This window comes from Rhizophagus irregularis, chromosome 1, assembly GCF_026210795.1.
Source record: "Rhizophagus irregularis chromosome 1, complete sequence".
Taxonomy (NCBI): Eukaryota; Fungi; Glomeromycota; class Glomeromycetes; order Glomerales; family Glomeraceae; genus Rhizophagus; species Rhizophagus irregularis.
The window spans coordinates 37,848-54,052 of record NC_089429.1 but is presented as its reverse complement, the minus strand read 5'-3'; the positions used below and the strand labels follow the sequence as shown (position 1 = coordinate 54,052).

The following is a 16,205-nucleotide window of genomic DNA, read 5'->3' as shown; positions in this document are numbered from 1 at the left end:
TGAAATAAAGTTTTCAAATTTTCATATTAGATGTGATTCATTAAATGATTACGAAAGATTCTTGAAACACTAATGTAGTTTTATGATAATATTTAAAAGGCAAATATAACAACAATCCCAGAATTTTTATTTGTGAAAACATTTAGAAAATGTAATTGGATGGCGTTAAATAAAAAACGTAAAAACTCTTTTATTAACTTGCATTATTTTTTTATTTCTCTCATTTCAAAATTCCTACACTGTCTTATAAAATATTTTTATAAGAAATTCTCTAAAGAGTTTTATAATAGAAAAAGTAGAAAATGTTAAACTAAGTACTGTTATGTAACTAAATTTAACCACCTGACTCAAAAGGTAAGCCTATTAATAAAAAAAAAGTAATAAATTTATTTGAATTTTGATTTTAAAAAAAAAGTTATGCAAAAAAAAAAATACATACCTTAATAACGAGTTTAGGAATTTCTTCAATAAAGTTAACAAATGAATCTCCCTTATCGATTATACGTTGAGATTTTTCAGATTTCTTCGCATTAAATTTAAATCCAAACCATTCATGTTTTGATTCAAGTATATCTAAAGCTGCAAAATCAACTCCTGCTATTATTATTATTGCTGTTAATATGATTTTTCTAACTCTATATTTCGACCTATCATCATTTTCATTTTTTAACCAAATTCTAATCGGAACTACTTCATTTCCTGAATTTTTCTGTTTTGGATCTATTTCTGAACTGATCAAAACTTCATTTCCTGAATTTTTCTGAATGCAATCTTTTTCTGAACTGGTCGAATCTTCATTTCCTGAATTGGTCGGTACTCCTCTTTCTGAATCGACCGGAACTACTACTTCTGAGACTGTCTCCTCAAGTATAAATCTAATACAAAATATTAACCTTACAATATATGGAAATGTTATAAAGAAAACACTTGGAAAAAAATTTATTATCGTAAGTATTTTGAACTCTATTTTTTTAAAAAATAAGAATTAATTTTGTTCAAAAATTAATTACCTCACATAAAAAATATTTTGGATACTTTTAGAGTCGACTGTAGCGAAAAGAAGGTCCGTCACAAATGATGCAATAATGTGTCCATACTTATAAATTTTTAAATGGTTTGCCTAGATTAAGTTACATGTTAGCATTTCATTTTCTCGATTAAAATGTAGTGACTTTATTTTACCTTATGATCATTCTTATCATTTCTTAAATCTTTTAAATCAGAAAGAAATATACTAAATATACTACAAAAACTTTGACCTCTTTTTTTATCATAAATTATAGACAAAAAGACAAGCAGAGTCAAAAACACAAAGCCCGCAAATGTTATGATGATTTTATTTCTATTTTCGTCAATCCATCTAGCTGTTTACAAGTTAATAAAAAAAAAATGTTTAATTTGATCAATTATCGTCAGAAATCTTTTTCAAAAAAAAAAGTGAATATTTACGAAAGCCTTCATATCCAAAATTTGGATCCAAGTATTTTGAAGAATATCCAGACATTAAAGTAGTGATCTCCATATTCTTAATCATAGTGTCTAAATCCTTAACGACGAGATCAACTCGTCTATCCGTCGGATGGCTACCTTTTTTAATATTAATGGATAAAAGATATTTTTTTTGATCGTTAGGAAGTGAGGTGTCAATTTGAAATTTCCAAGAGGTAGTTATTCGTCCCGGTGTAATAGCAAGTGCATTGGCTATTTCTTGTGTTAAATTATTAAAAAATTCTATTCGTTGGTTACGATTAAGTCCGTCAAAAAAAGCGGTTCCGTCTTGGCTCAGTCTGACTTGTCCACTAATGTCATCCATATACCATTGAATTTTTCCTTTAATTTTACTTATTTTACTTTCTTCTTCTTGTTCATTTGCGACTAATTAAAAATTAATTAATTTTGTATAATGAAATTCGATTGTCATTTTACATAGAAGAAAAACTGCTTACGTGTTGTGAAATGCCAAGTATCATGACTTAAGCCAAAAAGAGGCTCAGAATAGAAGTGGCTCGATACAAAAGCGTTTGTAATCTTAACATAGTATGTTGCACCAAGATTATTAAATGTACTATCAATTACTGTAATATTAACAGTATTACTATCAATAAATGATACATATTTTGAATTTTCTATGCCATTAACGATTTGACGTATAATCCCAGGACCAGAACCATTACTTTGGAAAATGGTGATTGTGCCATTTGTTAAATCAATTTGTTGATTATACGTGATTATAAGGAAGTTAGTTGTGGTTGCATCAATCAGCTGACCAATTGTTGGAATTGTGGCATTGATAACTATATTCTCATAACCAGCATCTAGATATTTGTAGTATTTGTAAAGTTAGAAAAGCTAAAAAAAATTTTTTTTAGTTGTTATTTTACCTTTTTGAAGTTTAGGTAAATCAGTAAAGATCAAATTCCAAGATTGACCTCCCTCCGGTTGAGGAAACACAAGTGTGTTGTTTGGTAAAATTACATGAGTGAATCGAATATTTGATACAGTGGGATTTATAAGGTTCCAAGGAATCTGATTACCGTTGTCCTCCAAAACATAACCATAAATATTAGTTTGAACTAATTGTTGTATACCACAAAAGAAAAAGCCTCCGTAACGTAATGATCTAACGTTATATTGTAAGATTCCTTGGATTTGACCAGTTTTAGAAGCAGTGGCAATAAACACAGACCCTCTTGAAAGAAATTGTACTGTTAAATAATAAATGGTTGAATTGTCTTGATTGTTTAGAGTAAAAGTTGATACACAAACATGACCAGTTCCTGCATAATTGATACTACAGATGAGATAATTAAAAACTAATGGAATTGTAGTTTGATAAAGGACAACCGGTTCATATTTTACTATATTTTCTTTAATTTCTATGAATTGAGCATAAATTCCTCCTTGTGTCGGAAGAGGATTCTGAGGGTCTGTTGTTGAATTCGTATTATTAGAATAAATAATCGCGTAATTTCCGTCCAATGTCGCAATTGTTGAAACTAAATTATTCGTTGCTGGAAAAGGTATATCCAATTCCGCAAGCTGGTTAATTATCCCATCTTCAGTTCTTCATAAAAAAGAAAAAAAAAATTACAAATTAAAACTACACATTAAAATTTTTTATTTTATTCTTATTAACATGGTAAATTACATTATCAATTGCTGCAAGTTAACATCGCTAATACCCTTAGATGCTGAACGTAGAAATCCCTTCTCATTATCAGCATTTGGTATATATTGAGCAACGTTTGGTAGCCATATATTACCATATTTCGCGTCAAGGAAACTAGGACCCAGTTTAAAATTACTATAAAAAGAAAAATAAAAGAAAGTACATTATATGCTTCATTTCCTTCCAAAAGGTTATATCAGTTTTCCCTAACCTGCGGATATTTCCATTAAAGTCGAGTGTCAATGCCCATTCATAATACGTTGAAGAATTGTTTGCATCCTCAGCCACTATATAAGTTACTAATATAAAATTACTTTTCACGGCGTAAATTTCAATAGGGCATCGAATTCCAAGGCCAGGTTCAACCTTATTATATGAGAAAATATGAAAATTCAAAGGCTGTATTTTCAAATCATCGATCGAAAGATCGATTGGTTTAATAGTTCCATTGGGATAAAAAATGCGTAGTGATAAATAATTATCTAAGTATCCAAGTCTCCCATAACTTGTATCAATTTTATTATTTATACGAAGTATTTGAGCAACTACCGTATTATCTTCATAATTTATTAACTTATATACTAGAAGTTGAGTGTTATTTACATTTTCCGTATATGTTATATTAGAATCTGAAGTTACTAAGGTTGAAAATAAAATTATTGATAAAATTGATAAAAGTAAATTTAATTTCATATTGGAGGAATGCCTTGACAACTCAGTGAGGGCTTGAGATGATGCATGAATTTATATAATCTTAAATTCAAATCAAATGGAAATTTCGGTAATTTTACCTGTATTCCGTCCGTGAAAGCAATGAATAAAAAAATTTTTTACTAATCGTGATATGGTTTAATTTCCTCCAAAAGTGGTTATATTGTGTCCTCCCATGGGATGCAAACATTAAAAGACCCTAAAATAAAGAAAAAGGACTTTCATTGATTTAATATTATAGATTTATTCTGGCAAAAGTTTTCTTGGCATAGTTTGGAACTGGGTTTAAACCGGTTTTTGACAATTTTTACCTTACAAACATATCTGGAAATGCAAATCATGTATGTGATAGTAGGATCGACATGTGTTGCTCAAACCAGTTCGATATAATCACATTTTATGCGGGTAAAGCAAAAGTGGAACCTACAATCGTTATTTTTAGAATTTCCTTCCCTATTATTATTAAATATATTTATGGACCCCAAATTTCTAGACCAATTGCTAAAAGTAAAAGATTCAATAAAAGAATTAAGGACGCAAGACGCATATTATGCATTATCATTAATGATCTCACGGATTGTTTGAAGATATAAAAAGGGTGAAAATTTTCATCTTCATATCCTCATCGAACAAAATATTTATTTTAAAGAATAAAATTTCTTCTTCAAAAAAATCATTTCATAATGAACAAACTTTTGTATTTGACTTTTTTAGCCTATATTTTCTTATTCACTGTTACCATCTCTTCCGCCTCACCCACCCTTAATAAAAGGTGGTGTGAGTGCACAACGGCGTTTGCGAATTTTAACAGTACTCACCTCTCAGGTCCTTTCAGAGGTACCGTTACGTATTTTCAACACGAAGACGGCAGAACTACCGTTTTTGGCGCTTTCTCTAAAGGTTTCCGACATGGTTGTCATTACAATTTTACGATTGTTAAAAACAATAAAGTCATCTTTGATCTCACAAAGGGATTAAATGTACAAATTAATAAGGATGGTTCTACTCGTCCTTTCAATCATACATTTAGCGATCTTCAACTTACTTGTGGCAGCCATCCTGTTCTTGACCCATATACAATGGTTCAGGGTAACGGTGAAAATGGTGCGGCAAACTTTTAAATATACTATTGTACAACGTTGGTTTGTTTGTTGGGGTATAGATGATTTATTTGTTACATAGAGCATGCCTTAATATCCCCCTAACAAATTCGAGAATATAATGCAATAACAAAAATACATTTTAATTTTATTATCGAGGACGGATCTTTTATTACCACGAATTTTTAATTCTATCTTCTACATTATGAAAATTTTTCTACTTGTAATGTGTACTGTAGCAGAATTTATATTAAAAAAGTCTCGTACTTAATGGAATTTATAATGAAATAAAATAAAATTATGTCCCTGTTAACCACATGTTAATTTTAAAATTGTGTCAGGTCAATTTAAACAAGTAAAATTATTTAAAACATTCATAATTAAGAGAAACCGTTACAATTAAAATTTGAATTTTATAATTTGAAAAACATAATTGTCTAATTTTATTTATTACAAAATTACATTGAAGATTCAAAAATAAAAAATAAAATTGAAAATTAAAATACATGCATTTTTTTTCTTTTGAAAAAGTAAACTCATTGATTTTTGTTAAATCCCATTTATGTACGTAATTTGATGTGATACATTAATAAGATTATGTTCTTTCGGATATTTGGGCCGTAAATTTAAACATTTTTGTATATTTACAATCTCATTTTAATAATATTATAAATATCAATATTTTAGTAATCAAGGAAAAATTTGAATTTAGAAATTTCATTTGCACAACTAATAATAATGCTGCATCAATAACACCGAAGGAATGAAACAATAGAAATTATTTATGTTTATAGTTAATGATACCAAAAACGTCATTTACCGTAAATGATGTTGATCGTATTACAAATATGCTGTACCATTAATTCATTATATAAAATTCGTATCCACTAATAAAATTATTTTATGTTTTATCTATACATAAAGAATGAGACGATAAAAAAAAAATTCTTTTTTCCAAGGTTGCATTCTTGACGGAATTCCCGTTTATTAGTTCAATTTCACAAGATTTCATGTGTCACTGGTTTATTTTATTGTGTTAGAATTTTAAAAAATAGGGGAATGAAAACAATCTTATATCACATTTTTTTTAGGGTATATTCCGAATTTATTTAATCAAGATTTTTTTGGACATTCGAATAGAAAAGAAAAAAAAATAACACCTTTTAATTCTATTTTTGTAACAATGTTGTGGAGTTCTTTTAACGTGAACTCCGAAATGAAAGGATTTTTAACTTTTTTAGAAGTTTCAATCGTTTTTTCTTTTTATTATTTGTTCAAAAACTTAAAAATAAATAATGACATTAAACTTAATTGTTTTATTTTTAAAATATAAATAAAAAATTTTTTTTTTTCTATATCATTACTTTTTTATATGTAAAGAACTAAATATGATAACTCTTTTAGAATTTTTAAATCACTTTTATTGATATATATATTTTTTTTTCTTCGAGTTATTCCTAAAAACGCGACTGTGCCATTGCTGCCATATGTGATACGGATATATACTGTATTTCATTCCGATCTACATCATTTCTAATTTCGTCATTTTGTCATTTTGCATAACGTTTTTGGTATCATTGTAAACACAATTTTCAATGTTAGATATGCAACAAAGCCTAATGAAAAAAAATAGAGTGGATAAAATGTTTTAATGCATATACAGGTGAAATTATTAAAGTAAAAGAACTTTTTTAGACAATCATTTTGAAATTTGAAAGATTTTTAATCAATGTAGGTTCTCTTAATCAATCAATGAAAAACTATTTCATCGAAAAAAGTTTTTTTTGTATAGCCATGACAATAACCGGAAACCCTATATTCATAAACATATATAGTCTAAATAACTAGGAAATGGAATCCGGAGCGAAAAGAAAAAAAAAATTTCCCTTTTTTTATCTTTATCTTGTTATTTGCAAAAATTTCAATGACGCAACGCGCATATTGTCATGTGATCTTCATATGTCGAACAATGATAACTAAATCCTTTAAATATATATTTTTTGCGATTTAAGTATAGAAACAAGGATTACTTAAGGCCCTCTTGTTAATGTATTGTGTCAGATGCACGTGTAACATTAATAACAATTCTTTAATGATAATAAAAATATCACCGGAACCATAATCTGAAAAGACAGAAATAAAATTTAGTAACAAAATTAGCAACACTTAATATTTATAGAGAGCAAAAAAAGAAAAAAACAATAGCAACCAAAAAAAGATTCATAATGTATTGAACTTTATAATCAATTAATTTGAACCAATAAATTACAAAAATCTTATAAAAAAAAAGATATGATTTTTTTTTGTTGGTTAAACAAGAATTCTTGGCAGTCTTATTGCTAGTTATGCAACAAAGCCAAATGAGAATTCTAAAATTCTTTCTTGATTACCGAATGGATAATGTAAAAATGATATCGATAAGATCCTACCTTATGTAATATATAATTTAATATTTATTTATATTCTTGCATAATATGAAAAGGTGTAAACTTATTACAGTAGATAAAATTGGTTTAAGTTCTCGGACTAAATATCTCATTAAGTCCGACAAAGAGTAAATAGTGTTATTTCTTTTATTTCTTTTAAATGAATTAAAAATTTTTGACATATCATTGATCAACAATCATGACATGATAGGCATGATTTATTATTAGTGTTACAGGACAGGATCTAACTATTTTTATATTTTTAAATGACATCAATGAATACTTTTTTTAAACATAAAAACAAAAATTCTTATGATTTCTTGGTTCTTTGTCATTCCCTATTCCTACTTTTAAGTTTAAAAATAATTTGCATTTTTTCGTTCTTGACCACCACCACATGATTAAAATTTGAAATTTGATTGGCCAAACTTTCCAAATTTTTTTAAAATGTTTTAATTTTACATATTAAATATTTAAACTAACCCAATAAAAAATATTCAATAAAATTTTTTTTTTTTTTTTTTTTACATATTTTTAAAAACCGGTTTATAATTTTGTGCATTCAAATGAATTATGGTCATGATACAACAGTTACAATGATTCTTTTGGTAATAATAATAAGAAAGGCTAAAAATGTCGTAAGGTGCTTAGCCAATATCGGGAGGGTTACATAATATATATCGATAATAATCGGACTCGTCGAGTAGTATCGATGGATAAATTAACAATCATCATCGGTATTGTTAAAAAATGATAATTATATAAAGTTAGATTACTTATTATTAAATGTGGTTTTATTACATCAATAATAATTAATAAAATACATTTGAAAAATCTATATTAAATCTATCAAAAGTCCGAACTACTACTAAAATAAAAGAAAATGAAACGACGTTTCAATAAAAGAAATAGTTCGTTAACACACTTCTACCGACCACCTAAAAAAAGAAAAGTAACGAAACGTTAATAATCGATTCGTTAAAAAGAAATCTTTATTTTTTTAAAAAAAAATATCCACCTCCAGAGATCCGATGTATAGATCGCCTAAAAAGAAAAGAAAAATAACGATTGTTTCGTCGTTAAAAAAAAAATAATATAAAAATCGATATCCACCTTGAATTGTCCGGTCGCTTCCCTGGTCGATTATCTTCTTCTGTTTAACGGTCTTACGATAACATCATCCGATTCCATTTTAGTAAGATACTTTTACTCTCTCTCCATCGATATCATAGGTCCATCTAAAAAAAGGATTAAAATAGAAGCGTTAATAAATTAATAAACGTTTCTTCAAAGAAATATTCTTATATTATAAAGTTAATTTTAAACGAATAAATTTTAAGTAAAAACTCCTACGAGATTCCCATAAAAATTAAGAGAGACCGGTTCCCGTTGAAATTCTACGCGTATAGAGAGCTGATCATCTAAAAAAGAGAATAATAAAAAGATTAAAGAAAACGTTTCGATTAAACAATAACAAAGAATAAAAATAGCACTCCTTTATAGTGCATCAAAATATCCAAAGTACACAGTTTCAAAAATCTAATGCTGAACCCTTCAAGAAAACACGGCCTAACATTTGCGCCACCCTTAACGTAATCCATTCTGTATATATTTTAGTATTTTCATAATGAAGATGCGATTCAAGTCAAGGATATGATAATCATTTCTCAAAAGAAGTGAAACGTTAACGTTTCTTTTTTTTTAAAAAAAAAGCGGTTTGAAGTTATAATTTCGAAACTTAAAATTATTGATTTTTGATTCTAATACTCTGTTTTTGCTAGATGTTGCATCCCATCTGAGTCAAATTAAATATTGGGTTCAAAGTAAAGTTTAAAATAGAAACATACTGTTTTGTTTTGGAATAATAACAATTGTCACCGAATTGTTATATAGACATTTTATTCACATATGTTTTCAGTACAATAGACTTAAGTTCATTAACTGAACCGTGTTCTTGTTGTCAAAGTGGTAATGATGCGCGTGTATGTGTCTACTCCAATCTAGACTTCACAGACAGTGAAGGCTTTTAATGGTAGTACCTTTATAGCATTATATTACGTGATTTATAAATTCAAAATGATCAACATTTCCACGCTTTTAAAATTTTAGACTAAAAATAGAATGATTAACAATCCATGGAAATCCACGCTTTGGGTCAATTTGAAACAACCATTACATTTTAAAAATAAATAAAATATGAAAAACAAAATTTACTTTTTTAATTAAAGTATTGTAAGACAATGATTAAATCCACACTTTGGGTTTAATACATCAATTGATAAAATAACTCTTTTTAAAGTTTCCTGAAACTAAATCGATACTTTTTGATGATGATCAAATGTGTAATGTGTTTAGTTCATCGAGCCATGCATAAATTTCTATTATGATCACTGATTGATGATTACTTTATGTTTTATAAAAAATTGTCTTAGGCAAGCATAACAACAGGCATATAATAATATTGCTGATACAACCAATATTGCGATTATTACTAAATAACAGTAATTTCCGCAGTTTATCTTTACTTTGCTATAGTGTGTTAATGCCTCACTGAAGGGTAAAAAAGAAAAAGGAAGCAGTATGATTGATAAATTATTCATTTTATTTGAGTGCTATACGTAACTAGCAAATATTTTTATATAACCGATTATGTCGGCGGTATTATTGATCTCAGTATTGTTTGCGAATCTACTGTATTGATTGTATTGTGCTGTGAAATATATTTAGTCAAAAATATTCATTATAATCATAGCCTAGTAAGCAAAAAATATGATTCATAGACATGTCAGTAGGTTAATAGATTTTTTCAAGTGGTAAAGTTAACCGTCTTCATCGATAAGTAAGCCGTTGCCTATGGTAACCAGGTGATGGAAATATTGAAAGTTATGGGATTTGTTCCTTAACGTTAACGGTAACGTATGTCTTGATTTCTATTATTATTATACTGCAATGCATTTTATTATCTTCACTTTTACTGCATTTTTTAGTAATTACAACATGCTGATTGAGGTCAATTAAGCATATTTAACCCTCCCAAATAGTTACTTATTTTTTATTATTCAAATCTTTATAAATGTTTGAAATTAAAATTTCAATTTTATTTAAACGGCTAGTATTTCTTTCAATTGTATCTAAAAATAGGTTTCAATCCATAAAATTAGAATGCTAAATTTAAATGAAATTCTGATAAAATAACTTACTTTTCATTTCATTATTTTTCGTTTGTAACAAGTTGATTTTTTTAATCAACTTTTGGTTTTCAACTTTAATAAAAAATAAATCAATAAATTTGTTATTTTAATAATCGTAATTTTTATTAAACTTACGTGAAGTAATTGTTTTGCAATTCGCCATGCAAGGATTTGGTATTTATTCCAATATAACTATAACTTTCCTAAAATTTTTTGTTAAAAAAGCTATACTCAAGTGATTAACTGATTACTTTATGCATTTTCAACTGCTCGTAGTCATCAATAAGTATGTTATATCGAGACAATATATCTTCATAATCATTACTCTTCTTACCTAGAATATTTTCAAGATTCTTTATTTCAGATTGATAAATTTTAACTATGTCTTCATATTGTTGTTGTTGAATTCGAGCATTTTTTTCACTTATTAGTTTGGAATTACAATTCAAAATTTTAAGCCGATTACATTCACTTTGAATTACTTTTTTTTCTTTCAAACTATCATTTAATTTTTTCTCTAAGCCTGAAATTTTATCTTTTTTATCTTTTAAATCTTGCATTATTTTCGCTTGCCTTTCAATCGCTTCCTAAATATAAATAATGAAAAAAATGCTTTTAGATGATTTGCTTTGTATACTGTACCTTATCTAGAGTAAGATAGGAATTCTCGAGATCGTTATATTGCAATAAAAGATTATTGTACATAGTACTTGTTGTTTTGACATCATTTAAAGCCTATAAAAACAATTAGTAATTGCAAATTTATTCAATAAAAAAAACATGAAAACTTGCTAACTTGCTAACCGATTTCATTTTATTGTCATAATCAATGATATCTTCTTGCAAATTTTCAATTTCCTTACATAAATGTTCACTATAAAAGAATTAAGTAAGTAATTTAAAATAATATAAAAAAGTTAATCCCTACATTTCCTCATCTTTTCTTTCAACATGATAGTTGTTATACTTTGCGAACTCAAATAATTTGGATCTTAGTTTATCATAATCCTCATAACTAATTTCTGAATTCGCGAGAATATCCATGATTATAAAATAACAAGAAAAAGTAATAATGAGATATTTATTTACCCTTAAATTCGTATTCTTTCTGTACTATTTTACTCGCAAAATCAACAATTTCGTTCCTAATTAAACTTTCATCATTTTTATCATAATTTTTGAAGTCATTGCTTGTAGAGCACAAATGGATCATTAAATCTTCGAATTTGGAACATTTCTCTTCCCACCAACTTGGATCACTTCTTTGTGGGATTTTTCTTTTGTGAAATTCGGATAATCGGAGTATTGCCTTAATTGATACATTGTCATCGTCTAATTGTGGATTTAATCCAAATAAAATATTATCAAGAATAATAACGTTATCGACTATTTCTGCAGTAAATGTGGGAACTTTATTGATAATTTCGAAAACTGCCTCTACTAAGTCATTGTACTTATCCGGCAGATTACTCAGGGTCTCATCATAAATTTCATTTAATTCTACATCTCCAAAGTCTTCATCATCGTCATTACTTATAGTTAGATCGTTGAAATCATTTAACAAATTAAAAATTTCAGTATCCATAGTTATTTTTTTTATTTAAATAAATTTATTCAATATACTGAAATAAATAAATATAATATTTGTATAAAATTCAGAAAAAAATTTGTAAAAAAGGAAGTGAAAAAATATTCTATTTATAAATTTAAACGTATTGTTTTTTCAGAAGTATTGTTGAATTGTACTTTGCAGATCATGCCTAATCCGATTCACTCATGTCATCTGATTTTGAATCTTTGTAAAATGCCTCTGATTTGTACACAATTCTATAGTTTCATTGCCTAATATAAGATCTATATCTGATTCACTACGGAATCTTAAATAAGGATTTTCATCTGATTTACTCTTCAAAAGTTCTACCGTATCATCGTAAATCTTCTTTTGCTGATCAGTTATATTTTCACGGAAATCTGTGATTGCTGAGCTATAATTTTCTTTATATTTATTACTAACTATTTCAAAATTATTATCTTTTACAAATTTAAATAAAACTTGATAATTGGAAATAATTGATTTGTCTTCGTGTGGAATGCTTAACTGTGCCATTTCATTTTGTATCATATGATTTGCTGCATTATTTATTTCTTCGATTGTTTCCTGATTTAAACCATTAATAATCGTTAGTTCGTTACTATTTTATTATGCATATCACTCTTTTGATCTGGATTGAATTCTCCACCAAATGAATAATCCTCTAATTGCACACCATAAATATTTGATACAGCATGCTGCGCCTCGTGTCGACCTATTATATTTCTGCTATCGTATTCTGAGTTATACTCTTCAAGCGGATAATGCAATAATTCATCTTCGTCATGATTTACACGATTCAAATACTTATTTGCTTTCCTCTCCGGTTTTGCAATTCTTCCGCGATTAGTTCTTATCAGCTTTTATATTATTCAACTCGCTTTGGAGTGCCTCGAATTGACTTTTATAATGTTCTAATTCGTTCTGACGTTGATTTCCATTTCTCCTCCATCGATCATTTCTACTATTATTTGTCGAACTGGATGTCGCTGATTCAGTATCTGTCCCGAATGCATTAAAGGCTAATCTTGCTTTTTTAGCACTTTTGTCATTGCTATTTTTTATAGGATCACTATAGACTCTGAACAAATAATTATTATTAATCATAATCAAACCATTCTTTAATTTTTCATTATTTATATTAAGTCTTTTGGCACAATTTAAAATAACGTTCAATATATTTTTTCCATGAACATTATTAACTTGAATAATATCTTTTCCTAAAGGTTTGCTTTTTAAATGATTAAATTTTTCGATTATTTCATTAAAATCTTTTAATTTTAGATATTTAAGTAGTTTGGCTTGATCTGTTGTTGGTGGAGAAATTAATGCAACGTAACTGAACATCAATACAAAATAATACAATAAATACGAAAATTTCATGCTATCTTTAATTTTTGATGTTATTTCCCTGACAGCATTTTGAAAATTATAATCCTCTGTATCAGGATTCAAATCCTTTGCGGTCTTATTGATTACGTCAATTATTTGATTACTTTTCATTATTGTGTTTATGCATTTGGAGTAAATTTCAACGTTTTTTTTGACAAAATCCCATTCCTTTGGTTTAACAGAATTAGATTCATTAGTGTCAGATGCATTTTTTCTTTTATTTTTTTTATTGCTTTTTTTGGATACTATATTTTCGTAATACGAGTGCATTTCAAATCCAAGTATAAAATTTCGTATTAATTTTTGCCATCCAATTGTTTGATCATTTTTCCAATAATCTGTCAGATCTTCAATCAAGCATTTTATTTGACCTTCAATTGTTGTTTGTTGTTCATTTCTTTTGTTAGTTTTAAATGTAGTTTCATTTGATTCTAACCAAGTTAATCGTTGCTTGACTGTATCATCAGTTAGCATGACGGCATTAGCTAATAGTTCTGCAAGTACAGGTAGACCTTCAATATCGTACATCGGTACATAATAGTTTTTGCAATCGGATCATCTTCCTTATCTTGAGTTATTTTTTCATTTTTTTTCTTGTCATCAAACATTATTTTGTACTTTTTCATTTTACCTCCAAACTTAATTTTGATATCTAAAGAGCTTTTAGGAAGTATGTAACCATGATTTTGCAATGCATAATAAGAAGACGCTGATACCGAAGGTACAATACGATAATTATTCGAACCTATACTATATTTATTTAATGTAGTAACTACAGTATTAAAGAATTGACGTGCATCAATATCATTAAGAAGCTCATTAATTGTTGCTGTCGTTTCATCAGGAATATCATTAATTGTTGCAAAAAATTTTTCGGGAGGCGGTGTTAAAGTCATCTTTTTAAATTTAGTTTCGACAATTTATGATTTATTTAAATATTTATAGATTTTGATGCAATGTCGTATTAATGTATTATATGAATTGTTAAAGAACTTTCTTAGAATGAAACACAAATTATGTATTTATACAAATTTTATACACAAGAATAATGATTCTTAAGTGATAATTACTAAAGATTATGTGTTCCAGTCATCAATTATATATCAATTGCATTATTGAAACAATAGTGAAATGACTTTTAAATTAAATAAAGCAATTTTTTTATCGATGAGATATTTTCTTTATAATTTTTGTAATCACGTCGTTTTAAATTATTAAAAAATTTATTATATTTACAAATTGATGCATGGTTGTGTTTTATTTCATTTGCTTTTCGTTGATATGGTAATTTATTTTCTTCTGACATTTGTTTCCACATATTTCCAATTATTTTTGAAATTTCGCGTGATGAACAATTTGAATTACTCATCCTCACAGTTTTAAATTTTTCATTTCTAAATAAAATAAACGCATTTGGTGTTTTCTTTATACTATTTACTTTAAATCTATCCCATACATATAAAGGCATCATAAATTTATCGACCGATTTTACTGCTTTTTCGTGATTTTTTAATAAAGATTTTTCAATCAAAATTGGAATGTACCCGTTTGGTATTAGATAAATCGAATTATTTTGCATTTTATATTGATCTAGCAACCAAAGAATTAGTGAGTTATTTATAATTTTATTAAATAATACACTTTATAGTTTTTTAGAAAATTCAATGAATTTAATGAAAATACTAATAAAATATTTTGATTGACCATAAATTTACGTTTTTTATTGGAATCAAATTTAATTTTTTATTGATAATGCCAAAATAATTACAATAATACATGATGTTGCTTTAGCGACTAAATAATTAGTGAATTAATTATAATTTTATTACATAATACACATTATAATTATTTAAAATTCAATGAATTTAATGAAAATACTAATAAAATATTTTGATTGATCATAAATCTACAGTTTTATTGTTAATTCCTTTTAATGACAATGCTAAAATAATTACAATAATTCATGTTATTGCTTTAGCGACTAAATAATTAGTGAGTTAATTATAATTCCATTGCATAATACATATTATAATTTTTAAAAAATTCAATGAATTTAATGAAAATACTAATAAAAATTTTGACTGATCATAATTTTATGTTCATTTAAGATAATGCTAAAATAACTATAATAATACATGTTAAAAAAATAATACATTGAGTTGAAATTCAAAGATTTTAATGAAAGTATTATTAGTAATAATATTTTATATTCGTATTATTTATGATTATATAACTCATTATATTCAGTGACATAAAATAAATCTCTCAAAAGTTTTTAAAGAAATAGATTTCTTATCACTCGTAGTTAGTAATATTGATACACAATGCATGATAAAATTTTGACTGATCATAATTTTATGTTTATTTAAGATAATGCTATAATAATTATAATAATACATGTTAAAAAAATAATACATTGAGTTGAAATTCAAAGATTTCAATGAAAGTATTAGTAATAATATTTATATTTGTATTATTTGATTATACAACTCATTATATTTAGTGACATAAAATAAAAGTTTTTAAAGAAATAAATTTCTCATCACTCGTAATTAGTAATACTAATACACAATGCATGATAAATTATTTAAGGAAAAAAAAAGTATAAAGAAACATATGAAATAT

At 26.6% G+C, this 16,205-nt stretch overlaps 5 protein-coding genes across 5 annotated transcripts; 1 reads left to right on the top strand and 4 right to left on the bottom strand.

Moving 5' to 3' along the window:
• Window positions 1-234: 234 nt before the first annotated feature.
• Window positions 235-3,862, bottom strand: OCT59_000007 (uncharacterized protein; the record flags this gene model as incomplete). Its single annotated transcript, XM_066138530.1, has 9 exons — window positions 235-360; window positions 440-926; window positions 1,011-1,120; window positions 1,183-1,364; window positions 1,450-1,875; window positions 1,947-2,315; window positions 2,382-3,064; window positions 3,149-3,304; window positions 3,381-3,862. 9 exons carry the CDS (start codon window positions 3,860-3,862, stop codon window positions 235-237), a joined length of 3,021 nt encoding a protein of 1,006 aa, XP_065988015.1.
• A 642-nt stretch (window positions 3,863-4,504) lies between these two features.
• On the top strand, window positions 4,505-5,474 carry OCT59_000006 (uncharacterized protein). The gene has a single exon (XM_025321902.2). It carries the CDS (start codon window positions 4,564-4,566, stop codon window positions 4,999-5,001), a length of 438 nt encoding a protein of 145 aa, XP_025167678.1. The 5' UTR covers window positions 4,505-4,563; the 3' UTR covers window positions 5,002-5,474.
• A 5,362-nt stretch (window positions 5,475-10,836) lies between these two features.
• OCT59_000005 (uncharacterized protein) lies at window positions 10,837-12,182 on the bottom strand (the record flags this gene model as incomplete). Its single annotated transcript, XM_066138529.1, has 5 exons — window positions 10,837-11,184; window positions 11,240-11,332; window positions 11,402-11,471; window positions 11,565-11,619; window positions 11,687-12,182. 5 exons carry the CDS (start codon window positions 12,180-12,182, stop codon window positions 10,837-10,839), a joined length of 1,062 nt encoding a protein of 353 aa, XP_065988014.1.
• Window positions 12,183-12,371: 189 nt separating this feature from the next.
• Window positions 12,372-12,704, bottom strand: OCT59_000004 (uncharacterized protein; the record flags this gene model as incomplete). Its single annotated transcript, XM_066138528.1, has 1 exon — window positions 12,372-12,704. The coding sequence occupies one exon, from the start codon at window positions 12,702-12,704 to the stop codon at window positions 12,372-12,374; it is 333 nt and encodes a 110-aa protein (XP_065988013.1).
• Window positions 12,705-13,034: 330 nt separating this feature from the next.
• On the bottom strand, window positions 13,035-14,476 carry OCT59_000003 (uncharacterized protein; the record flags this gene model as incomplete). Its single annotated transcript, XM_066138527.1, has 2 exons — window positions 13,035-14,092; window positions 14,212-14,476. The coding sequence occupies 2 exons, from the start codon at window positions 14,474-14,476 to the stop codon at window positions 13,035-13,037; spliced, it is 1,323 nt and encodes a 440-aa protein (XP_065988012.1).
• Window positions 14,477-16,205: the final 1,729 nt, after the last annotated feature.